The sequence below is a fragment of the Strix uralensis genome, chromosome 2 (assembly GCF_047716275.1).
Source record: "Strix uralensis isolate ZFMK-TIS-50842 chromosome 2, bStrUra1, whole genome shotgun sequence".
NCBI classification, from domain to species: domain Eukaryota; kingdom Metazoa; phylum Chordata; class Aves; order Strigiformes; family Strigidae; genus Strix; species Strix uralensis.
This window is the reverse complement of record NC_133973.1, coordinates 92,749,812-92,776,208: the sequence shown is the minus strand read 5'-3', so window position 1 is coordinate 92,776,208 and position 26,397 is coordinate 92,749,812. Positions and strand designations below refer to the sequence as shown.

The 26,397-nt window shown below is 38.0% G+C and overlaps 2 protein-coding genes across 3 annotated transcripts in view; one reads left to right on the top strand and one right to left on the bottom strand.

Moving 5' to 3' along the window:
• Positions 1–1,079: 1,079 nt before the first annotated feature.
• Positions 1,080–24,306, bottom strand: DIS3 (DIS3 homolog, exosome endoribonuclease and 3'-5' exoribonuclease). The gene is made up of 21 exons (XM_074859514.1): positions 24,010–24,306; positions 21,782–21,939; positions 20,844–21,037; positions 20,667–20,740; positions 19,357–19,524; positions 18,258–18,422; positions 17,246–17,359; positions 17,020–17,157; positions 15,781–15,927; positions 13,599–13,715; positions 12,652–12,753; positions 11,930–11,994; positions 11,752–11,836; positions 11,019–11,146; positions 10,467–10,553; positions 9,317–9,473; positions 7,615–7,829; positions 6,332–6,500; positions 5,741–5,899; positions 5,189–5,311; positions 1,080–1,409 (listed from the first exon to the last, which is right to left on the bottom strand). Exons 1-21 carry the CDS (start codon positions 24,241–24,243, stop codon positions 1,326–1,328), a joined length of 2,883 nt encoding a protein of 960 aa, XP_074715615.1. The 5' UTR covers positions 24,244–24,306; the 3' UTR covers positions 1,080–1,325.
• A 58-nt stretch (positions 24,307–24,364) lies between these two features.
• Positions 24,365–26,397, top strand: part of PIBF1 (progesterone immunomodulatory binding factor 1) — a 120,895-nt gene continuing 118,862 nt past the window's right edge. The window contains exons 1-2 of one of the 2 annotated variants that reach the window (XM_074859515.1): positions 24,365–24,501; positions 25,383–25,698. In XM_074859515.1, coding sequence (XP_074715616.1) covers positions 25,447–25,698 — 252 coding nt within the window. In that variant the 5' untranslated portion in view covers positions 24,365–24,501; positions 25,383–25,446. Of the gene's footprint in view, positions 24,849–25,382; positions 25,699–26,397 lie in introns of both variants that reach the window. The other variant, XM_074859516.1, reaches the window with a different exon arrangement.

Here is a 26,397-nt window from a genome sequence, read left to right as displayed (position 1 = left end):
GTTAAAGTTTCCAAAGCCTTTTAGAATAGTGATGACAGGAATCAAATGTCTCATTTATGGGGTGGGGTTTTCTATTACAATTGTAATAAACATGTTAATTGTGTCCCTTTGATGCCTTTTATAAGTACTTCATAAATCTGATGAAATCCTTTACAATGACAGCAGACAGGGAGCTGAGTCAATATGACCAAGTGACAACCATGTATTGATCAACTGTGACCCACTGATTACCCAAGGAAAGCGCTGAGGAGTGACTAGTGTGGAATTTCATGAGCTGTAACTCTTCAAAGAAGGATCTCTGAGACACACCTGTAGTATGTGGGATTGCAGTTCCTTGGCTTTGAGAGCTAGAAATTGGCACCACCAGAACTGGTCTCTGAAAACTACTCTAAGCCCCAGCACTTGAGAGGATATTTTTACCGAATTCAGTAGCAACCACCTCCAAGTCCCTGTGGTGGGAGTTCAGCACTGAGTCTAGGAGCACACCTAAAACTACTTGAGTCCTCACAGCACATAAAACATGTTTTATGACTACAGAGTCAGGTGATGAAGCTTGATTGTAACAGTGCAGTTCAAGGCACAAAACACTTGAGGCTTTTTTGATAATTCCAACTAAGAATTCTAACTCAGCAGCATCCTGGCAATACAAGCTGGAATGATCGCTGCAAAACTTCTTGCTATTTGTGGATTTTTGTGTAATTAATACAAATAAAACTGATGGTTTCCATCCTTTTTAAGGCAGTTGATCAGAAGCTAAGCATTGATTTTAAATTGCCTAAAGGTCCAAGACAAAGACTAATGCACTTCTTCGATATGGTTTCTCTCTCCACCTCTGTAGCATGTGCATATATACACAGCCGATCTGGTCTGAAAGAGAATTTTCCCAGAAGAAAGCGTGAGTCTCTGGAATTTAGGTTTCAAGAGTAAATTCTGTTAGCGCTTAAGACCAGTACCTAGCACAACTACTTCTTTCAGTTCTGCAGTGCTAAAGAGAATGCACTGAAGGGACTGACTTTTGTCAAGCTCTTGCATAGACTTAAAGCTGTTCAAAAAAACCCAACAAACAACCTACAACTATCTCTTTACTTTGCAGAAACATTTATTTTCACCCACAAGATGAAACTGTAGACATACTTTGTTTTAAAACTGTTTTCTCCTGCATACATATAAAAAGTTATTTTTTAAAAAGCCAGTTTTACAAATTATTAAAATGTGTATTTAAAAGTAAACAAAAACTGTTTCTAGCATTTTGCCCCTAGGGAAAAAATAAGTAAAAACAAGTAATTCATGTGTGACTTCATATTAATCCTATTATTCAGCTATTTTCATAGCTTCTTTTTCTTCTTCTGCGGTTCATTCTTGCTGCTTATCTCTGTAGACAGGTTTGCAGGCACATCATTTCCCAGTACCTACAGTAAGAAATTAATTAGAAGTCAGAACACTTAATTTTAGCTTATACTATCCTGATAAAACTTCAGTTTACTTGTATGGACCTTTTACAAACACTATGTCAACATCAGAAAATTGTTAGTCATCTAGGAGTGTCCACCATCATGTAACAATCACAGCAAGAATGCTCAAGTAAAAGCTGGAAAAAGCTAAGGGTAATCCAAGCAGCAGCCCTTCGAACCTGCCAGCAGGTTTTTTGCAACAGATTCTACGCTGCCTTTTCAGCTGTCTGCCATACTGAAGCAAATGGGTACTTTTGGCAAATGGGTAGACAGGGGGTATGAATGAGAGGTGAAAAGGGGTCTTAACCTAATGATTTTCAGTTTGCTGTTAGAACAATCACCACTGCAGTGTTTGCTGAAGTGCTGCTCCTGTCAAGCAGAGGCCCTGTCAGGGGGGACATGGCATAGCAAAAAGGCATTTAGCTTTCGTAGAAACTGGAAAAACTTTTGAAATAAGTGGAAAACAGACTTCTAAAGCAAGGAACAAGAAGAATGGAGTAGAGCCTGTATGCTTCCAGAGAATGACTTGTCCCGAAGGAAAGGTCATCAAGAAGCATGCTTGGCTTTCTTTGGTAACATGGAAATGAGAGGCATTCAAGCAGAGAAGAGTGAAGCAGGCTACAATGAAATACAGCTCATTGAAGTAGGGTTCATAGAACAATTGGACCAAGATCAGACCCATGAATGCTCCTCTACACTTGAAATCTGTGGGCAAATGGTAATGGCTGATTACAGAAAGTAATGGACACTGTGGAAGCTTGACGCAAGGAAGCTGATCACAAGGGCTTTCAGACCAGGTTATGAATTATGTGAAAGCAACAACAGCATACATCACTAGAAGAGTCATTTAGTTGTACTAGAGTAACATGGGCACCTATGCTGTAATTAAACCCACCACAGTACTATGCTGTAATTAAACCCACTGCCGTTAAGGAAGGCTATGTTTTTGGTCAGCTAATTAGGATGGCGATGATGATGACATACTAAGGAGTATTGGAGAGGCTGTGAGAACAGGTAACATATTAACAATAAGTTATCTTCAATGAGTAAATGTCACAAGAAGGCTCAAGACAGAGTCTAGGTTTCTAGGTGCCAAAAAGGCCTGTTACTTGGAGCAACTAGTCATGGGTTCTCTGACTAAAAAGGGAGAAGCAACTCTTGCCTGAGAACCCTGCTCAAGAGGTTACCCACAGAACCATCCCTTTAATACTGATTTTAGTGTACTCACTCAAAATATAGCACCATGGTAGAAATAGAAAACCACCAAAGCTTAAAATGCATTACATCAGCAATAAGGAATTTAACAAAGATTTTATTAAAGGGGGTTGCAAAAAGGTAAAATGCTTTCAGGAGCGAGATGGAGTTTAAAAAGACTTGGAGTAAGAATATGCCATTTATCAACAGAATTTCAAGAGAACAGTTAAAAAAAAGTCAGTAGCATGATAGTATTACAAGTCAACAGACATCCTTTAAATGAAAATCTTGTCCAAATGAAGAAATAAGTGCAAAATTAAGATAAACAAACAAGCCCAAAAGACTGAGGAACAATAATAAAAATTCTCAAAGTGAGAGGCAGGGAATTCTTCCTTGCTCCTCCATCAATGGATGGCTTGACAATAGTAGAAGCCTAAAGCAGGCATGAAAAACAGGTAATCAGAGTGTATTTGAAGCACTCAAGAAAATTAAGACCAACATCAAGAAAACTGCTATGAATGACAATCATGAAAAAAAGGTTTAGAACAAACTGGCAAGAAGAACACTAACAGCACCAGGACTAGACACTATTCTGTTCTAAAAGCAACTGTAAAACCGTCAGCTAGCAACTGTTGGTGTGTATAAACTCACTGCTTAAAACCGGTCTTGATACTAGAAGGAAAGAAAGATGATGCGAAGTGTTCCCACTGAACACAACACAACACAACAAATCTGGTATGTAGCTCTACGTGTGTGATCCTGTATGGATCTATGGCACACTCACATTCAGAATCATGCACATGCTTCTGTTCCAGCTCAAAGAAATCGTATAACAGAACTACAAAAACATAAAGGTGATGAGGAAGATCAAAGATATGAAATAGTTTCCAGAAAAGCAGGAACTAACATAGTGGGTAATAGAAGTATATAGAGTTGAGTGGCATGGGAATGGTGAACAGGAATAAAAGACTATTTTTCACAGTGTAGGAAATGCAGTATGTCATCAAGTAACAGTACTAGGCATCATGCTTCAAACAAACAAAAGGTTAAGTACTTTTTTTATACACAGTGAGCAGTGCAGCTCACTGGTAGAAGATACTGTGGGAGTCAGAAGTGTAAGCTGGGAAAAGAAGTGATTAAACCAATTCACAGAACAAGACTATCTACTGAACATGAAAATGTGTACCTCTGGGTGAGACAGTATTTAAGCTGTAAATTGCTGGAAGCTTGGAATGGACACAAAGGGAATGATCACCGTATGTGCATCTTACTCCTATATACTCATTCCTTACCAGGAAGGAGGACTAACTAGTAACATGTTTAGGATGACACAGTATTTTGGATTAACCAGGACAGCCATTCCTGTACCAAGGGATAAGCTAAAATTATAGTATTGGCTTCACTATAGAACAAGGACCTTCACAGAAATTTACTAAGTACAAGAAGGGAAGGGGAGGGGAAAAGAAAAAAAAAAAAAAATCAGCTTGTATTAGCCTTACTTTGTGACTATTTTCAATGAACAAAGCATGTCCCTCGGGGACTGGTGTCATTGCAACAGACATGTCCCTGAGTTATACCCACAACAGCAGCTCTGACAAACACTATCTGGTGAGCGCAAGCAGTGGGCAGCTCAGCATGTGAATGCACAGCAGGATGCAAGGTTTCGTTCTACTACAGATTTCATTATCTACTCCCGTTTTTTAAAATCATGAGGATTGCCTTCAACTCAAGCTGATAGAACAGCTCAAAGATCAGAATGGTTACATGTGTTTGGAAACAGATTTCTCAGAAAAAAGAAATAACAATGTTTGTATAAACAACAAGGAACTCTTGCTTATTTTGGGTTTTCTTTTTCCTCCATCATTATGGATACTGAATTACTGCAATCATCTGTTTACCACAAAAGTCAAATTTAACTTAATGAAAGTACACAACCTTGTAACAGCATGCAAAATACTCAGCAGGCCTGAGGTGTGAGACCAGGTGAAAATCCCAGTGTCCCAGATGCACTAAGCAGGTAGAATTGAAAAGTCTTAAGACCAGAGACACAGTTATTAGGACATTACAGTTCTTACAACATTATCCAGAGAGAATTTTTATGTTGTGGAAGTTGTAAGAAAGGACTGCCATTTACAGCCAGCAATTATACAGAGTTTCCTTCTGATCTACCCATCACAGTTACACTGTAATTTATTGGAGCAAAAAGAAGATCCTACTGAGTTTTGGCAGATTTTCAAAAGGGAGATTTGATTATAGAACCGTGAAATTCAAAAGATATTACTTCAGCAAATCATCATCTTTCCCATCAGTGGAAATATCCCTGATGGGCCCAGAAGGGAAATTTAATTTAGAACCCTCTGTTCTTTTCAACAGCCAGTGAAAGCAGACCTGTGTTTTATTGAGAGCAGATATGGAGCAATCGCTACAATCTGCTGCTAAATCATTTTTTTCTTCTGCCTTAAATTTCAATTTTACCGTATGCTGATTTTTTAAGATTACTGAAGGATAATATGTTTCTATGAATCACAAACCTTGTAGCTTACCTTTGGTTCTACCAACACCATCCGAATTTTCTGATGTTGGATGTTGGAAGCATCTAACATAATGTTCACTTTAACTTTATCAAATACATGTAATGTTGTGTCTTCCACAGTAAGTGACGGTACCTGTAAGTTCAAATTTTGTATAAATACTCACTGTATTTCGTATAAAAACTCACTGCTTACAATGTTTTTATAAAAATATTTTTGTAGGAAATTATTAGTGGTATGTGTCAGTAAAAAGGAACACAAAATTACTGTCCTGAGTGTTCAGCGTGTCATAATATGTGGTACATACATTTTTGTGGTATTTACTCTGATAATTAGATATTAGTAGTATCTATTACAGAAACCAATTTCTGTCAGAACCTGTTTATTTGGACTTACAAAAACCACAGTGGCACTACTACTAGTACAGATTAATAAACTTGCATTTAGAAAAGCCTCTCCTACCCTTCTAAATCCAACTATAATAGATTAAAGTCATTCTGCTCATTTACCAAATCCAAAAATAAAGGCATTTAAGACAAAGCTTATAAACCTTAGAAAACATACCTCATTGTTGTAATCCAGTCTTAGTGTTGGTTTACCTTTTTCTTCAAAGAAGACTGTTCCTTCTAACCCATACTTGGGAATCAGAACCACAACTGCATTTTTTCTTACAAATAATATATATGCATCTTCATTCACTATTCCTTTGTTTTTGAAGAACAGCTGTAACAAAAGTAAAATACATGAATAAGAAAAAAAAAGCACAAGAATGTTCTCTTTTGGACTACAAGTATACTGGCTTAAAAAAATAAAAACATTTAAATACAAATCTATACTTAGTGATAATTACACACCATATAACGAAAGAAGATTAAAAAAATCCCATGAACGGTTTATAACATTACTATAGTATTAAGCATTCATCGCATTTATAAAAAAGAAGTAAAAAGAATCCTCAAAATGCCATTATTCTAATGTTTTCAGAACCAGCTATGCAACGTTGACGCCTTTCTTCACAGGAGCAGCCTTCATTCTTAATCATTCCTGCAGACTTGCTCGGTTTTGCCCTACAAAGCAAAACTCAGTGTTCCCACCCTTCCTTCAAAATCAACACAAATTGTCCATAGTTAATCCTGACATTTCAAAACTACTTACCTGTGTATGGAATGCAACAGATGCTCTTTGTGCGTATTGAGCCATTTTATGTCGGTAATTGAGATTTTTACACATATCTGCTAGTTTATGCTTATCTGTAAGTTCTGGGTAAGTACTGTCTGCTCCTATGGCCACTGCCAAAAGTCGATGGACTATAATGTCAGCATACCTGAAAAGATAAGATTACATGACATATCAAAACGTACTTTAAAAAAAAAAAAACAACCCAAACCCCAATTCTAAATATAATTTCGTTTTTATGAATCTTATAGATCAAAAAGATTTTGTAACAATGATGATCTGCTGGTAACTCCCTGTATTAATTCAGAATCACTCTCTTTGCTGACCAAAGATTCATTCTGACTCTGCAGAGTGTATTATGCTATTTTCTAAGATAAATTCTGTACTAAATTCTACTAAGAGAGCCTGTATTGTTGAATGTTTACAAAGAAGAAACGAAATTTTATTTTTGTACTAAAGAATGATGTTTCACCATGGCAGCTTAAGCCACTCCCTCTTCCCTTTCCGATGAACTAGACAAATTTAGCGTAGAATGGTATTTCAATGCCATCGATCTGCAAAGCATCATCGCACTTGAACTTATTGTTACATAACTTTCAGTAGAACTGCAGCCAGGAACTTTGTCACACATCTGTAGGCAACTAAAATTTACTATTAGGACTCGTAGAAGCTCCACAAATTATCCACACAAATGCATAGGAATTTTAATACACCTATAAGACATTTCACTTGAAATGTTTCTAAGGAGCAAAATATGATGACAATTATTTTCCTCAAAATTTAGATCTTGGTTAAAAAGAAAAACACCCCCCCATTTTCCAAGATTTATGATTTCATTACAGTGCAACAGCTACAGCAGCAAGTTTCAAATTTAGCAATGTTTTCATATCCTCCAAACTTAAACACAGCTTCCACCTGAAAAATGACTGGCCAAACTACCTCAGTCTCTGGTTGACTTATATAATGCTAACTGATCCCAAAGTGCATTTCTATGCCAGAGATATGCATTAGGGGTATATTTCTCTTAATTTTATGAGTCATTTTAAAACATTTTATTAGACCTTAGGAGTCATAGAGAATGAACTTGGGAGCTTACATGAAGACAGATCACCATGTAAAGCCACTGCTGTTTCAATTGAAATCTAAAGCTGAACAGAAACAGTATTTTGTTTTAAATGGACAACACCACAATTTAAAATAGAATTTCTTCACAAATAAATCACATATTGTTGTTCTCTGAAACTTTCATAAAATAAAAGTACCTTCTAATTGGTGAGGTAAAGTGGGTATAAATAGGTGAGGCTAAACCATAGTGATGAAAATCATTATCCATTCCAGAGCAGAAATAAACAGCTTGCATCATGCAGCGAGTGGCCAAAATTCGCAACAGTGTATTTAGATAGGGGAACGTAGGAGAGCCAGCTTTGTCTAATGATTCAGCTAAAGCCTTTGCTGAATCTGTCTTAATTTCCAAATTCTGAAAGGAGGGAAGAAAAAATAGTCAGGTATTACTAGCAAATATTAACAGAGTATAAGCAGAAATTTAACAGCTAATCTTAGCAACTGGCACAGATGTCACACCTAATGACCTACCGGAATGCCACTATTACAAAACCAAAAATCCACCCATGTACAGGTCCCTCCCTCATTATTACTAGTGCTCTATGCAAAAAATGAAAAGCCAAGTCAGTAGCCTAGGAATTCAGAAGAGACATCCATTCAGAACTAGGAAACACTTTATGCTAACAAGTTGTTTATTTCCTTTTATGCAATCAAGGGATGGAAAAAATCAATCAGAAGGGGTATGAAAAAAAAAAAAAAGTATTTATGCCACACAAAGATTCTCATCCAAGCACAACATAAGCAGTAACTGACCTTGTACTTCCTCCACAAAATTATTAAAACTTATACTTGGCAAAGTGATTTGTAAAACTAGTACTGTATGACATTTTGTTCCCTGATAAAAATTCAGGTAGTGTTAAAATACATCATGCATTTTTAACTTCCAGTCACACAAAGTAAGTTTTCATCACATGATCAGTTGAATGTTATTTCCTTCATGTACACCACTGACAACAAAATAAGATCTAGAGATCAAATTATGCCATATGTATTATGGTAAAATGCATATTTTAGAAGTGTAACAAAAATATAGCATATTAATACCTAATTGTGATGGTTGTGTCAGAGTAGTGAAAAGCCACTTCGGTTTATTAAATGAATGTCTATGCACAGGAATTTAGGTTTCCAAATAAAATGGTAGTTTAAAAATAATTTTCAAAGTACAAATGAAATCATTATCATTATTTCAGTTTTATAGCAGTGGAAGACAAAATGGGCTGGGTTTGGGCTTGTCTATTAATCTTACACTGGTAGAATTTGGGAGTTTTTCTCTTGCGCTAGGAAAAAAAAAGGGGGGTTAGGGCAGAAAGACTTGAAGGGAAGGGAAATTTGAATGCACATCACTATGACTAGAAAGTTAAAAGTTCAGATTTATTAATTAAATCAGGCTAAATTAACCTCTAGCTGATCTAAGGAGAGGATGGAAACTATCAACACTTACGAACACATTTTCTCACTTCCTGACTTTAAGAGAGACGTTATTTGATGTGACTGACCAATTGTTAACTACATCAATAACTTACGTGATCTGAATCCAAAAACTGGCTCAAAAATCACTCCTGGCTTGGAGAGGAGAAACAGTCACAGCACACAAGAGTTAACAATACTGAACGCTTGAAGACTGATTTGCTTTCTTTACCTAAGAAAGTGTTTTAAAAGCACAAGATTCTTCCTTTCATCTAGAGGTACAGTTATCTTGCTAGAAGTACCAGCAATTTCGAAGTGTAGCTTTCAAAATACTTTCACAATACTGCTTTCCAACACTTATTCTTGGGTAAATGGCCCAAGAAAAAACACAGTTTTTTATAATTAATTAACTTAATTAGCATGGTAAAAACTTGCCTTGGACTTTGCAGCCTTCACTAGGATGTCATAATTTGATGGGGGAGGAGCAGGGTGTTTCCGGAGCAAGGCAAACTCCGGGAACTCTTCGTAAATTTTTTGTGCCACAGAGACATTGGCAAGCAACATGAACTCTTCAACCATGGAATTTGTTTCTCTATCAACATAAAATATTTTATACTGTTAGAAAAGCATTAAACTATGTATTTACTTTGAGTGTCTAATGAAGAAACATTCCACCATCATAACAATATTATATAACATTAACTAGTGGTTTTGAACACTTAGACAATTAGGCCAACCTTTTTAAGGCTAAAACCATAATATTTAAGTTTAAAATATTGAGTTGGAAGATAAAAACCTAAAATATTCTGGAATAACAAATTAAAGAAAAATGCTCCAAAAGACCAACAGATAAGCCTCTTGATTTCTTCCTAAGAGTACTGTTCAAATATTGTGCATATTGTTTGAAAGCACCATGTTGTACACCATAACATGGTGTCGTGACAGTATACATAATGAAGTTTCTGTGCTAGAATCTACACTTAGTAGTATGAGAGAAAGTATTTTATCTTCAAAAACTGAATCAGTAGCTGCGTTTCTAGAACTCAGTAAGATTATCTGTATTACTCTGCGCATGTTAAGGTTTCAGTAATCCGTAGCTCTAAGCTCTACTTTCTCTCCTTTGCTAATACCAGTAGAAGAAGAGTATCACAGAGAAGCCAGTGGGATGTAGAGTTTGGACCTTAGTGCTCCTTTGAAACAGTAGTAAAGACTTAAATTCATATATGAAGCACACAGTTCAAAACTTGCTTCATAAGTAGCGCAGTAGAATACAGGGGAATTCTCTTATCTAGGACCAGCTTGCCCAGAGAAGTGTTGGATGCCCCATCATTGGAAGTGTTCAAGGCCAGGCTGGACGAGGCTTTGAGCAACCTGATCTAGTGAAAGATGTCCCTGCCCATGGAAGGAGGCTTTGGACTAGATGATCTTTAAAAGTCCCTTCCAACCCAGATCATTCTGTAATTCTATGATTGTCCTGCACTATTATAAGAATTTTGTATACTATTAACTAAATGTTGCTACTTAAACATGTCTTTAATGTGATCCCTGCCCCGAATTAACTAATTGAGGAAAATAAACCGCATACTTGAGCTCCTTAGTCTGCAGATCAATAGGATCATGAGTTTCACTGTCCATGTGGAAACGAACTTCTGGTGAGGAAAGTGTTAAGGCTCTGGAAGACAGAAAGTGATGTTAAATTACAGTAAAGCAGATACAGCAGCTGAGTTCCAAGCCTGTACACAACATCTGGATTTATCATGAAACTGTAATTTAAAATTAGCAGAAATTTAAAAAACTAGCAGAAATTAAAGATAAAATTATGGTATTAATGTTCAAATTAGCAGAAATTATGATGCTGACACACATCAATTGTAGCTCCTAAGATTTCAAATGCTACTCCTCTGGTTGTGTTTTTGTAAAAAGAGATCCATATTGATTGATCTTGTGAAGGAAAAGTTAACATCCTCAGTTTATATTTTCAGGGAAATGAAGACAGGCATTTTTATTTGCATAAAAATGCCAAAAATACTTCTCTATCAAAAGATTTTCACGGAAAAATGGACAGAGAGGACCATTATACAGTTTGACAGCAGAAAATAGCCAGGAAAAAAACAGGGACAGCACATGGTTTACCTACCCATTATCAATTCTTCTCTTCTTCAGAATTTTTGCTAATTTATTTAGTCCACGTAGGCTGGTTGTGATATCATCATTCATAGTTGCTGAATCAATTCTCATCTGTGCTTCGGCATATGTAAGAGAAGCCTTGAAGAGGTTAAAAAAAGACATGGTGATACATAATTGAATACTGAAAAGAAAAACATAGTTCTATCTTGCAGAAACTGCAGTTTGCTGTCACAGTTGCTTCACAGTAATGCAAAGCTTTACATTCAACACCTAAATTCTCATTCTGTCATTCTCAAAGAATAACGGACAAACCAGGACAGATCTATGCAAGACGTTAAGAAATATCAGGCACTTAAGAGTGTTTTTTTATGCAGATCACAGTTGTATTTTATACATTAGAGGTCTAATAAAATATATTGAACACCTACAGAGTCCACTGAATTTAACTGAAAATTATGACTAATTGGTATATACCAACCATATAAAATATGTCAATACATTTATACTTTAAAAAGCACAAAGTAACTGGACAAAAAAACATTGCAGCCTCAGAAGTTTAAAAGAACAGAGCAGAATCAAACATGCCTTTATTTTTAGGATTTAAGTGTTATTTTCTAATTCTAAGAAAATACAAAACAATAAACAGAAAGAAGAAAACTTTATTATCAAGTCTGTTGATAACTGGTTTTATAGAAAGGTCTCCAGCTTTCTTCCAGAAAAGGAATAATATTTATGTGACTAACCTTGGAATTAATAATACTCTTTGTAAATCTGGTTTTTAGAATTTCAGCCTTATGATTCATCTCCCATATACACGAAAATGCAAGTCTAAGAGAGAGAAGGGGGGAAAATCTGTTAAAATCCACATATAAACATCTGGAGTTCCTTGTCAGGATCAAAGTATGTATCATATACATATACCTGTCCACATTAGATCTCAGGGAGCATAAGTTGGAACTAAGTAACTCTGGAACCATATCAATCCTCTGCAAAGTAAAGAATAAAAATCATGACTAGCTATAAGTATGTGTTTTAATTTCCAGATTTTTAATATACTAAAAGCTTGGAAATAATATCTATTTTTTTGCTAAGAAAGCTCAGATTTCTGAAAGAAAAGTAAGCTACTTCAGTGTAACTTCATTCCAAGATCCATTTTAATTATCAGATTTTTAGTAAGTTATTTCTGAAAAGAAATTGTGGTCTGTAAGAAATGTTAAAATAAACAGGACTAACTGTACAGTTGTAATGAATACAAATCATAGAAAACAACAGACTTAGCTATCACAAGAAAAAACAATGGAGAAGACAGAAACAGGCCACTTCTGCAGTTTCAGATCAGTATTAAAACAGCACTCGTTTCATAACTATATGTTTTTAATGCTTCAAACAGGAGTTGAAAGGGATATTCTCCAGATAATGGATATAAAAAGAAAAAAAAAAATATATTTCTCCCTCTTGCTGTGCAGGCCGAATGACAGAAAACACCTTCATTTTGATAGTCTTAGGCAAATTAGGTGCAGCCCAAAGGAATCTATTTTTTTTCCCTTCATTTAGAGAGAATGTCTCTACTCTGAAGAATTAAAAGAGGAAAGCAATGAAAATCCAACTGCTTAATTGTACAAAAAGCTATAGAAAACAATTACTTTTTCACACAGATATACTGTTGTTCCTCTTTTTACCGACTCTTCATCCAAAGCATTTCCTGGACGAATAAAATGACTGACATCTGCAATATGTACACCAACCTAAAAAAAAAGCATCACATTATGCATCTTACGAAACATAAATAGTTCTCAACATGAAAGAAACTTTCTCAAGTTTTTATTTACAACCCAATTTACCCATTCCCAGTTCCCTTCAGCAGCTCCTATATTTAGTAATAGGAATAATTAAAACCTATCATACCGATATTAAAAAAAATGAATAGTTGCAGCAATTATACAAAATAAGGGCATGCACACATTTAGTGGAAAATTTTATTCATTACCAATGCAATTCTTCTTGCCTGGGGGCTCAAATAACCCCTTTTGTTTTCTTCAAGGCTCACTACAAATCTGTTTGCTAGACCTTCCATTTTGGTGCACCCTGCTATTACAATTACAAATTAATTTATAAAGAAGAAAACCTGCCTAAATCAGATATAAGTGGGTAGAGATCTGGTGTTAAGCCTGTAGCTTTTTGATGCCTTTTTTTTTTTAAATAAAATAATAATTCCTTAGGCATTGCAGCAGTAGCTTCACTTTTTCTACTGATAGATCCTTACCCTAGCTGTAGATATCCATGTTTATACTTAGCTAAAGCAATAAATAAATTCTATGTTAATTTCCCATGCCAAAAGAGCAGAAAGCAGAGTGAATTTAGAAGACATTAAATTCCCACTTCTGACGTTGATGTAATGCAAATCAACTCTCTTTCTTTATTACCATCTTGCAGTTTGTGCAAACGCCATTAATTTCTTTTACAACAGATCTGGAGCTTTGCTCATGTCATTACCATTACTGCACTGTTTAAAGAATAAAGGAAGAAGTAAATAAATAACTGCCCTGATTTAAAAAAAAAAAAAAAAAAAAAAAAAAAAAAAGGACAATACCTCTATATTTCCATTTTCTACTTCTCTACAATGTAATGCATCATCAATATCCGTACAGCCAGGAGGATCAACACTACAAACATACAGATGCCTTAAGTCCTCCCTGTATTTCATATCCTGAAATTTAAAAAAAAAAAAAAAAAAAAAAAGTTCTTTTCAAGAAGACCTTCCATATCAAAGTAAAAATGACCATTTGAGAAAGGCACTTTGCATAAGATTTTCCAAAGCAACCAAGTATTTTCAGAGTGGTATTTTTGTTTTAGGACAAAGTTTGCAGACATATTTATTTATAAGATCAAAACAGATCTGCAGAAACTACAGTGATAGAAAAAATAAGACAGATGACTGAAATTGGTTTTGTTTTACATCAGACAGGAAGAGAAACAGAATACAAGCACAATCTTCTCACGCTCTTAGAATTAGCAGGACCAGGAATCAAGATTATTTTAAGTAAAATTTTGATTGATGTCCTGATGGACAATTTGTTTAGCATATGATTGCTCTCAACTGTAGTTTTCTAAGGCTTAGATGACTAGACAGTTGAAAGGAACTGCACATTTTCTAAGTATCTACGTTTGTACAATGGCTACAAAAGTATCTTAGATAGGTATCTTAAGACTACACAACTGACTTTTAGAGAGCTAATTTACAGAAAGGTCCCTCCTTCAGTTTCCACACTGGAAAGAGAAGGTAATAAATTAAAGTAGCCCACCTTAAAGAAATTAAAATACGCAAAACACACAAAAAAACCCCACTCAGCCCAGTCCAAAACAAAACAAACCAGCCCAGCCCAAAAACACATCATGCTTATATTGTTCCCTAATGACATTTTTCCACACATTCTAAAGCAACCATTTCCTATACTTAAGCTACTGAGGAGAACCTGAAATTGACTAACAGCATTTAAATGGAGCAATTCTGCAAACATTGATTTCTCTTTCTCAGAAACATATTAAAGGCTCCTCTCCTCAGATTATTTTATCAATGACACAGGCTACCACATTTGGTTACAAAGCTATTTAGCAAGAGAAAAAACTCTTAGGAATGATGTCACAGTTATTTGTAGTCTCTCTGCTTTGCAAAAAACCCCCAAAATTTAAAATTTTACTTTTTAAATGAAACATGCAATATGTTTTTTATCATAAAATGTCTATCCCTAACAAACACAGTTTTAGCCAAACCCCAAAAACTTGCAGAGGCCTTGTTTCCATAGGAAATCCAGCTGAAATCACAGGCTGGAGCGATGGGCTGAGGCCAATCGTATGAGTTTCAATAAGGCCAAATGCCGGGTGCTGCACTTCAGCCACAACAATCCCCAGCAGCACTACAGGCTTGGGGAGGAGTGGCTGGAAAGCTGCCAGTCAGAGAGGGACCTGGGGGTGTTGACTGACAGCTGGCTGAACATGAGCCAGCAGTGTGCCCAGGTGGCCAAGAAGGCCAATGGCATCCTGGCTTGCATCAAAAATAGCGTGGCCAGCAGGGACAGGGAAGAGATCTTACCCCTGTACTCGGCACTGGTGAGGCTGCACCTCGATTACTGTGTTCAGTTTTGGGCCCCTCACTACAAAAAAGGACATTGAATTACTCGAGTGTGTCCAGGGAAGGGCAACAAAGCTGGTGAAGGGTCTGGAGCACATGTCGTACGAGGAGCGGCTGAGGGAACTGGGGTTGTTTAGTCTGGAGAAGAGGAGGCTGAGGGGAGACCTCATCGCCCTCTACAACTACCTGAAAGGAGGTTGCAGAGAGCTGGGGATGAGTCTCTTTAACCAAGTAACAAGTGATAGAACAAGAGGTAATGGCCTCAAGTTGCACCAGGGAAGGTTTAGACTGGATATTAGGAAGCATTTCTTTCCAGAACGGGTTGTTAGGCGTTGGAATGGGCTGCCCAGGGAGGTGGTGGAGTCCCCATCCCTGGAGGTGTTCAAGAGGCGGGTTGACATAGCGCTTAGGGATATGGTGTAGTTGGGAACTGTCAGTGCTAGGTTAACGGTTGGACTAGATGATCTTCAAGGTCCCTTCCAACCTAGATGATTCTGTGATTCTGTGAAAGCTCACCCTAAGACAAAATGGTTTTGGACAACATTTCTCCTCTATTTTTGGTGCACTGGGATATCCAAGAATGTCAGGGTTTGATTTGAAGGAGAAGGCACAGTAATTATTACAATAATTTAAAAATTATTACCTGTTCTGTAATGCTCCATGGCATTTTTGGTAGGAAACTAAGGACAGCCTGGGAAAAAGGCTGATGAGGGACATCATGTTCAAGCAGAAGAACTTCTGTCTCAGTCTCTTTATCTCCAGCACTTCCTAAGCTCTTTACAAAATGACCCTGAGGGAGAAACAATATACATACAAATATATACACACACATCCACATCAAGCAATACTGTTTGATCAAAAATAAGTTTAAGATGATTATCCCATAGGTTATTAATATATTGAACTACACAGTATTGAGGAATCTTTGGTTTTTCAGTTAACTTTCTCATCTTTATGAGAGAAATTTAATTTCAAACATTTAATTGATTCAGTAAGTCTGAACTGCATACATCCCCCTCTTTTCCTAGAACACCACTAAATTCTCCACAGTTAAACACTGCAAAAATTGTAGAAGTGGCAATTCAGTTTTGCAAAAAAGAAAAAACATTGCTGCATAAGCAGCAAACCTACTAAGGTCTAATTTTTCTGTGGGTTCGTGATATGCCACACATCCCATTGCTAATACCACATCAAGTCTACTTCCTCCCTCATGTCTTTCATCTTCTGCAGTAATGCTGTTTTTGTCTTAACACTCCTTCCATATATTCCAAAGTTCCTTCATTTCTCTACACTTGTGTGAGACACCTGTGCTCTTGTTCAGCACAAACTCTGCATTCCTACACAACGGCCAATGGAAGCCTCTTCAAAATCTAGTTAGTGTTCAACAAAAATCGAAGCTACTGTCCTCAATTTCTCTTATAGCCTGATGTTTATTTACAAAGAATAAAGAACTTAATTGTCTGTTACTCAGCCTCACCGGCAATTTGATTGAATTTGGCCAATGTGTTTAAAACTACTTGCCAGTGATCAGTGTGTGGATGAGCAAAGTCACAGTGAAAGGTTCACATTTCTAGGAACACATAACTAAAACAAGGCAGTCCCTGGTTAGTCTAAATAAAGAAAGCACTTCAGTTAGCACATGTATGTTCACTGCAGAACCTGAGGAGTAGGCTTTTTAAGTATGATAACACATACCTGGTTTTGGGGGTAAGAGTAAACTAAATCATTTAAGGAATTCCTTAATTTGCATCATCAAATGGTACTCGAATAACTTAAAATTCACGTCAACACTTTTTGAAGTTACTCAGCATTGCAGATAACAAATGTCTGTCTTAATACATAAAAATCAGATAGATAGGTCAGAAGAAATGCTTAAACTTACATTAGGATACCTGGAATTCCTGGGCCAGCCGTCAATAGCAACAATTATTCTTTGTCCTTCCAATGTATCTGCTTGTCTTGTTTCTATTCGAATGCGAGGAATTCTGCGATCAGCTGGTGTAAACAAATGGCGCCTTGCCTTTTAACAGTCAGAAAAGGGAACAAATCATTTCCAATTGAAGAAAAAAAAAGCATCTGCATTTACAATATCTGGATTATTTCCTTACCTCTTTGATCTGTGATTTGGAAAGCATGCCACAAAACGGTCGCCAGTTTCGTTTTATAATGCCCACTACTTTTCCTGTAGGTCTCAGCATGTCCTTGTTAACAGAAGTCTTCAGCTAGTAGAACACACAGGGGTTAAAAATACAAAACTGTCTGAACTCACATTAACACGTTTGATGATAGCATGTATCTTCAACCTTGGTGGTAACATCTTATGTGTCACTATAATACTGTCAATTCTATTATGACTTCATAAACAGAACTATGCCTCCCTGTGCTTTGCATCACTTTTAATATTTTTAGTATGTGACATGACACCTTCGTTGTGGGTAATTTTTTAATGGGTATCATTTCAGAAAAACAAAGAACAGCAGAAAAAGACTGTGAAGAAATACTGTCTTGTCCTCTGCTTACTCCACAACTATCTCCGTTTTCTTTTACTTAATTTCTAGCCCTTTCACGTTGCTTTAAAATTCTCCAGTAATTCTGAACATAATAATTAAAAAACATTCCCAAGGAATTCAGTGGGAGGATCATGTTTTTAAAGAAATGCAAGTATTTTGTTGGACAGGGTATACACGTGTGTGCACTGCACGCACATTAAGCGGAATTACTGCAAGAAGCTAAAGAATATTTTACAACTGGTTCCACAAGTATGCATTGCCTATAAAAGCTGACTGGCATCGTGATACACCGCCTGCTCCTGTTCTAGCAAACTCTAATCTGCACACTGGTATATAGCTTTACATTATTACCTGACTACCACTCAGTAACTTTCAAGTTTAAGTTTAACAATGTAGTGTGGGAATTTCTGATTGGGATTAATTATAAAGTATCAATTTTATACATAATCACATATTTAATGCAACTGTAGGGCTACAATTAAGCTTTATAATTTCCAAATTCACAATAGTATAAAAAGAACATATAAATCTGAAGGCTAACACTATCAGGGTACTGCAGATTTCACATTTCTCAACTTAAGAGTTAAGTAAAAAATTATTTATTTCATACAATGTTTTCTTTCTCCTCTTCATTTTCAATGTCATCTTCATTCTGGCCATCATCTTGCAAGACCACTGAAGATGGTGCCACCCATTCATCTTTTGCTAACAGCTCCACAGCTACAATATCTTCATGAACTGCTCGGTTTAAATGTTTCAGTCCCTGTATAATTATCTGTATTTTTTAGAAAACAAAATGAAAATGCAAATATTCATGATGATAGCAACAGAAGACCCAAATCAAAGCAGTGTAACAGAAGAGTATACATGTATAACAGGCTCTGCACTCTAAAGAAGATTTTAAGGCACGATTTTTTTTTTCCTCTGCCTAGGTTTCTTTCAGTACTGAATCCTGAAATTATTTCATTATTTCATTTCCTGAAATTATTTTATCCTGATATTATTTCAGGATTCCAATTGACTCCATAAAAATAATTAGGTTTCCCCAGATTTTTTTTATTAAACAGAGAATTCTTCTATTTTTGCAGGCAAGGGGATTCCACATACTACTGGGAAACAGGAATAAAAGAGATGGAGAGCCAGGGAAGCACCTCCAGCTGTCACCACAAATAGAGAGGTAGGAGGCAACTGCCACAGCACCTGTACAACCGTACCAACAGAGAAACCAGCAGGCAGACAGATGGGCTAACTGTTTGGAGGGGAACAGACCATCTACCCATCACCAGGCATGAAAACAAGAGGAAGTAAAGCAAGAGAGCCCCACAGGGGCTCACCAGTTCTTCTGAAAATCCGACCAACTTGTTTCTCTTTCACCATATATTTCAAACTAATTTTAAAAAGTTGTATATTGGAGTTAATTGAAAAACTATTAACAACTAAGATTCAGCTTTCTTTTACCAAATACTTTATCAAAGCACAAAGTGTAATTTTAAAAACATTATTCTCTTTTCAAGGACAGCACAGTCAGCATTCCAATAGTCTATATACATACAAATAAACAAAACCAAAAAATATCAGAAAAAAACACAAGAGAGGAAAAATGACTATAATGATCTATATTAACAGATGTCACCATGAAAGAATTACATTTTAAGTCATTACTGAGGCAAGTTAAAGTTCACAGCATGAAGACAAAATGAACAACTCACCTCTTTGTTTTCTTCAGCATCTCCATGAACCCAAACAGTAGCTTCAAGATAATTATCTCTGCTTGCCCTGTAAGTTCCTTGGAGGTAAATACCAGATTTTATTCCTTGCTGCAATTTGCTAAGAGGAATATGTTCTGGGAAAATTATTTTTCCACTTTCTATTTCTTTCTTTAAAAAAAAGAAAAAATAAAAGGGAAGTTTTCAGTCTTTTTTATCCATGATTATTCCAACACCAAGCTCAGGAACATGACACTCAAGCTCAAACTCTAAAATTTTAACTATGTGTAGGTATGAATATGCACAATAATGAAAAACTACTGTTAAGCAGTAATTTTTTAAATGAAGCATTAAAAAGCCTTAAGAACATAGAAACATGGCAATTCTAGGAATACTTCCTTTTCTTTTCCTGTTTGCCTGCAGTTACTTAAAAAGATACTACACAAGTGACATATGCTTTTATGCTGATTTGGATATACTGACTAAATGTATACCTAGTGAAGAAAATATTACCATAGTACTACACAGTAAAGAGTATGACACTCAGTGTAACATATACCATAAGCTATATGAAACCTTAAGAAAATACATTACTGGGACTAAATTTTGGAACAGTCAGACGATTACTTAAAGCTGAAAGAACTACAGCTAACAGCTGAGAAGATCAGCTGAGTTCTCCACTTTCTTCCCACTGTTGCAGTTCACTCCATTCAGTTAGAACTCTGATGAAATTAACCTTGCCATTTTTTTGGTGGTTAGTTTTCAGCTATGTCAGTTTTACATGAAAATGTAAGTCTTAATTCAGATAAACACAAAGCACAAGGAAATAAAACAGGATGTAGCTCATCTCTGAGCTGTAGCCTGCACTTATATCAACTTAACTGACCACAAAAATCAGGGCTTTTGATAGAAAATGCTTTTGATCAGTAAGTTAACATAAACTTTTGAATAACAGACACAAAGATCTAAATGGTTTGCAATACACACTTTTGTAATTTTCATTTTGTTTCCATTATTTCTAAGATTCACTTCCTTTAACCAACTGTTATTATTCTCATCTTCACATCAGTTATCTAAAGCAACTGGCTTTTTACAAATAACTAGATACCTACTAACAGGCATATAAGCAGCACTAAAACCAGCTGCAATATTTCCTTTTTTCATTTGTCAAATAGTTATATTGCCAAAATGGTGATAAAGTCCAGAGTCCTCATATTCTAAACTGATGCTAGTAGCCTGACATGCAGTGTCCAATAATATACTGCAAACCATTTGTGATTAATTTATTTTATAAAAAGAAAATAAAAACATACCCCTTCATCAGATACACAAGCAAGACGATCTACAAGATCAGGATTAGCTGTCAAGCTTTTTATATACTCCTCACCTACAAAAAGCACACACATAAATGAGATGCACGGGATTTAAATAGGAAGAGACTGCTGAGCCTGTTTCTCTGAGCAATAAAACATTCATGCCACTTCACTTACATGTATAAGCAGTTATTCCCTCCTCTAGAGCTTTCTCTTTATTAGTTCTGTCATTTGTTAAAAAGATAACTTGAATCTTCTCCTCATCCTCTATTTTCTTCAAGTGTTCATTGTACCATTTTACTGCTACCCGAATGGCTCTGTCATTGCGGTCATTAGAAGATTCTCCTCTCCCTTGCTCTATGTATGTTTCTCTAAATAAATAAGGGGGGGGGGGGGGGGGGAAGAAACAAAACAAGACAAATCCCAACATCTATTGATACTTACAAAAATTTTTTAGACAAACAAGAACAAGGTTGTGAGGCCAAAAGAATCATTGCTGTACCAATTTTTATAATATCTTTATAATATCCTTTTATAACACTATAGGCCACTGAAGGGTCAGAAGACAAAATGGTAAAGAAAAATAGGAAGTGTTAATTTCTAATACAACCTTCTCACTAACAGTCGAAGAGGACTGCATTCAAGATGCTAGAACTATGGATTCAAGATTCCTAAAACTATGATACTGCAGTGTTGGAAACTACCTGTGAGCACAAATAAAGGCATCAATTGCATCTTCATTTCTTAGATCTTTCTGTCACTAACTAACAGATTTTTTGCATTCAGCTACAGGCTGAGCTGGCGATATTAATAAAGCATTGGAATATGTTTAAAGGGGACACTAAAATGGAAAAGCATTATTCCATTGCTCAAGTTAACAGTCTTCTCTATAAACTTTATTCTAATCACCTTTTCATAATATATATGCTTATACCAATTATAAACCAGAAAACCTCTTGGAACATGCAACGATTTCCCAATAGGATTCCACAGAAGTATACAGTTGTATGCACCCCAGTCTAATTTTTTTACCTAGTTCCCATGTTCCAGTTCTGTTTCCCAGTTTCTTTTACTGGACATCAGTACAACTTTGTATACCCTATTCCACACCTTACCTATGATGTTCATTGGTGAAAGAATAAAAATGTTTTTCGGGGTTTTGAATCACGTCCCTGATTCGCTTGTACACTGGTGCACTCCGATTCCTGACTTCTTGTAAGACTGTCTGTAGCACAATGACATTCTTAATAACAGGATCTTCAAGTATATCAATCTGAGGAACAAAATGGAAATGAATCAAAATTGTTGTTTAATTCTGTCCAATAACAGGACCTGAAATATTTATTTGGCTAATACGTGTCCTGGTTTAGCCAGGATAGGGTTACGTTTCCCCAGCAGTGGGGGGAAGCTCTAGCCGGGTTATTCATATATCATGCTGACCTCACATCCTGGCGCGAGCGCGGGAAGAATCGGTGATCGCGTGGGTTGGCGCAGCCGGTTCTCTCACTGCTGTATCGGTATACATTTTGCTCTGATCATTGTTATCACTGTTATTCTTATTGTTTGTTGTGTTGCTGTTGCTCTGTTGTATTAAACCTTTCCTTATCTCAGTCTTGGGGCTTTGTATTTCACTCCCTTTGTGGGGGAGGGGCAGCGGCCGCGTGGTCTCAGACCCCGGCAGGGGCTAAACCACCACAATACGTGAAAAGCTAACATGAATAATGAAATGCACTGGTTTTGCCCTCTCTCACCTTTGGGAAACTGAACAGTACATCAAGCTGCTTCCTCCTGCTTGTGGGCAAAAAGTTCAAACAGGATTTCACACCCTCTTCATGACCTGAATTTTGCTGAAGTCAAGATAAGGACTTATTCTGACTTCCACCAAATTCAGCCATAACATACGCAGGACTCCACGCAAATTTAAGGCCAGGTGTACACTAGAAATTTTGTTTACATAAAATGGGTTCTTGTAAATTATAATCTTCGTAAACAAGATACACCTATGCACAATCTGAGAAAAATCCAACATAATTTAAAGGCTGTCTGGCATATGTCTTTGTGAGCAACATAAGTCATAAAATAGTACCTGACCACTGTTGCACAGCTAACACGCACATGCCTGTGCACGTGTAGGTTTAAGTTCTCCAAAAACAATCCCACTGTTGCACTGCAATTTTAATTGCCATAGATTCAAATCAACCAGACTTCTGTTAGCTGCTCTTTACCTTTCCAAAGACCATTTTTTTTGAGGAAATTTGTTAACAATTTTTCAGCAGTTTTCTTTGCTAACTTCTGACAGCTGTGCTGTGGCAAGAGACACAAATGTACACCAAAAATCCATGCTCCTGTCAGGCAAAAAAGGTGAGTTTAATTTCCTAAGCTTGGGGCAAGGAACTGTGCAGACACATCTCCGAAAGACGTGGTAAAATGGTACAACGAACACTTGAAGAAAATAGAGGATGAGAAGATTATCCTAAAAGAATTAAAAACAATGCCAAACTTCTCTGCACCTGATGTTTAGATGACCTAAAAGACTTAGAGCCATGTTCATAGGGCAGAAATCCAGTATTATTTTACGTACAAGCTGAACTACCAGGCGAAGTCTTACTACTGCAATCCTGTTCCAGTTGCTAGGTAAAACCTTTTCTTACTGTTACCAAGATTTCCCAATCCCCGCTGCGCCAGTTCATGGCAGCATAACCTGGCACAATCTCAGAGGGCTCTACAGTATGCATATACAAACTCTACCAACAAACACCAAGAAGTCCATGGGTAACAGACTGAAAATATCCCTTAACATTCCTTAAGTATGGAAAAAAATCCATCCTTACAACTTCTGGGATGAGTAACTGCTAAAACACGCAAGTGTTGTGCTCATCTCCCAAGTAATCTATATTCACTCTCCTTGCCTGACTTCTCAACCCATACCAGTCTACAACAAACAAAAAATTCGCTGTTCTTTATTACTACTGTTCAGGCAGCAAAACAAAGCCGGAGTATAGTCTAAAACGAGACTAGACTCGGTGATGCTGAAGGCCTCCTCAGCAGCTGGCAGAGGAAGAAAAGACTACGCGTTCGGGGATCAAGCAGACACAACTGACAACGGGAAGACAGACCCCGGCCCGACAGGGCACTGCTAGACGCGCCTCCCGAGGAACGATGCCTGAACCCCAGGCTTAAGTGGCGCGGGGTAACTCACACCCGCATAGGTTTAATCAAGGCTGAAGCAGGACTAAAGGCTTCACAGGGAGCCCGGCCAGGCTCAGAGGGAGGCGGCGGGCCCTCCCCGGCGCCCGGGCCTGTGTCTCCACCGAGGCGGCAGCCGCCGCCGGGAGCCGCTTACCTGGTGGAGGAGGAGGTTGGTGTCGGGCAGGAGGTAGTGCGGCCCGGGGCAGAGGCTGCTGGCGGCGCCGCTGGGCTGCGCTTGCAGGCCGGGGCCGGCCCCGGCGGGGCGCGGGGGGCAGAGGCGGCAGGCGGCGACGCCGCAGGGGATGTCCTCGCGCAGGTAGTGCTCGCGCACCACCTTCACTACGGCGCCCGCCCGCGTGCGCTTCAGGAACGTCCGCGAGGTCGCCATGGCGCGCGCACGGCCCTGTCCCGGCTCGCCCCGGCCGCCTCCCGGCACACACCGCGGCCAGGGGGAAAGGGAAGGGGGGAAGGAACGGAAAGGGGGAGGCCCCGCCTCCCGTCGTACCGCGCGGCAGAGCGCGGGAAGCGGCGCGCGGCGGCCCCGCTTGGTCGCCGTGGTGATGGCGTCGCGCAGCCCCGCCCCAGCCACCCTGAGGGAAGGCGGAAGGGCGCGCGTGCGCCAGCCCGCCCGGCGCCGTCGGTGGCGGTAAGTGCGCGGCGGGGCGCGGGGGCTGCGGCGGCATGTGGGGCTCTGCGGGCCTCTTCGGGCCTCCTTTCTCCCTTTCCGGTGAGCCTGGGTCAGCTCTCCCACGCCCGTCGCTGCCGTTATCGTCCGGAATGTTGCCTTCCGCAGAGTCGGGCGTCCGTCGGGTAGAACAGCATCTGCTGCGCCGAGCTGCCTCTGCCGTGGGGAAGGGGGTGGTGGCGCTGCCCTGTGGAGATTGTAGGGGTCCGGCTCTGGGAGAGCTGGCCCTGGGCGGGCCCTGCGCCCCTCGCTGCAGGGTAGCCCCGCTGGTGCTGGCCTGGGCTCCGAGCGCAGCATCTCCTTCCTCGGTAGGGCTTGAAACAGCCTGCGTTGGCCTGTACATCTCTTAAGTAAACGCTGTGGTCTGTACCGAGTGGTTGTAAAAGTATCTGGAACTCTTAATTAGCCCAGTAAGAACAGTGGAGCTGCTTCTTCAGAGGAGAGGAAGGTGGCCATCAAAGTATTTTTTCCAGCAAGTCTCAATATGCCCCTTATTGGATGTACTCTGGCACTGTATGCCTCATGGATCCCGGGAGTTTTCGGTGTATGCTCTTCTGACAGTATAAATGGCAGGTGTGCATCTTGATTTAGCTATAGCATCTTCCTAGTAAGCTTGATTCACACCGGTATTTAGCTTATTGCAGTCAAACCCAATGCTAGTAACTATTTAGGAAGATAGTCCTCAGGCAACTGTCCTCTTCAGAGCTTCTTAAAATGTTTTTCCTAGGTGAGCAAAAAAATACATTCAATGTGATGCTGAGAAATATTGCTTAGTAGTCTTCTTTAACTGCTTAATTTTTCATAATGTAATGCCTTTCACTTAATTGTGTTGATTCTTGCAGTTGATTCTTCAGGGGACTCATCACAAGGTATAACTTCAAAAAGCTCTGCAAATAGTGGAAGAAAATGTCACATAAAAGCTCGAAGGAAATCAGGAAAGTAAACATTTCTAGCTCCTTGGAGTCTGAAGATATTAGCTTAGAAACCACAGTACCAACTGATGATGTTTCTTCCTCTGAAGAGAGAGAAGGTACTGTTAAAATCACGAAGCAGTTGATTGAACGGAAAGAGTTGCTCCATAATGTTCAACTGCTTAAAATAGAATTATCTCAAAAAAACTTGATGATTGACAACTTGAAAGTAGAGTATTTGACCAAGGTAAGAAGCGTTTCTTTCGTTGTGTAATTTTTTCTTGTTTCTGGTGTTTTTAGAGTATCATAGAAGCTTCTATTTTGAAAAGAATTTTTGTCAATTGCATGCTGGAAGCCTACTTAGTTGCTTTTTTGTGTTTTGGGGGGTTTTTGTTTGGTTGGTTTCATTTGTTTTTTTTAAATGAGAAAAGGAGGAAACAAAGATGGAGAACTTAGCTGAGTTGTCCAAATCATTATATGTTGGGTCCAATTAGTTTTTCCTTTTCTAAAAGGAAAAGACCTCTTTGGTTTCAGAAATGAAGAATGATTTTGTCACTGTTGTAAGGGGTTTAATAGGGCTTTTAACCTGAACTTGTGGAATACTAGAAAAAGTAATCTGACTGCTATTCAGTGATCTGTTAATAAAGATGTGGCTAGAATATACCAACATGATAATAATAGGAGATTTTGTTATGTTAAGTTTCCACTAAGATACATGAAACTAAGGAAGATGTAAAAGCTTTGCCGCATTTGTGTGCAGTCCACATTTACAACCTACTTTATATTGCTTTTCCTGGCTTGCTGCTCTTGAGTTTAAACCTAGTTTGAAATTAGCTGAGCAAACAGCTATTTTGCTGAAAATGATCAGTTTTAGAACTAAGTCTTTTCTTATTTTTACTTCATTAGGGCAAAATCCATATCATAATTTATGAAGTCTTGGCATATT

Coding starts and splice junctions, on each gene's coding strand:
- DIS3 (XM_074859514.1), bottom strand. CDS start 24,243: ATGGCGACCTCGCGGACGTTCCTGAAGCGCACGCGGGCGGGCGCCGTA. Junction 10,554..11,018: donor AAGAGAAGAATTGATAATGG/GTAGGTAAACCA, acceptor TCTGTCTTCCAG/AGCCTTAACACTTTCCTCAC. Junction 6,501..7,614: donor TTTACCTCACCAATTAGAAG/GTACTTTTATTT, acceptor TTATCTTTTCAG/GTATGCTGACATTATAGTCC.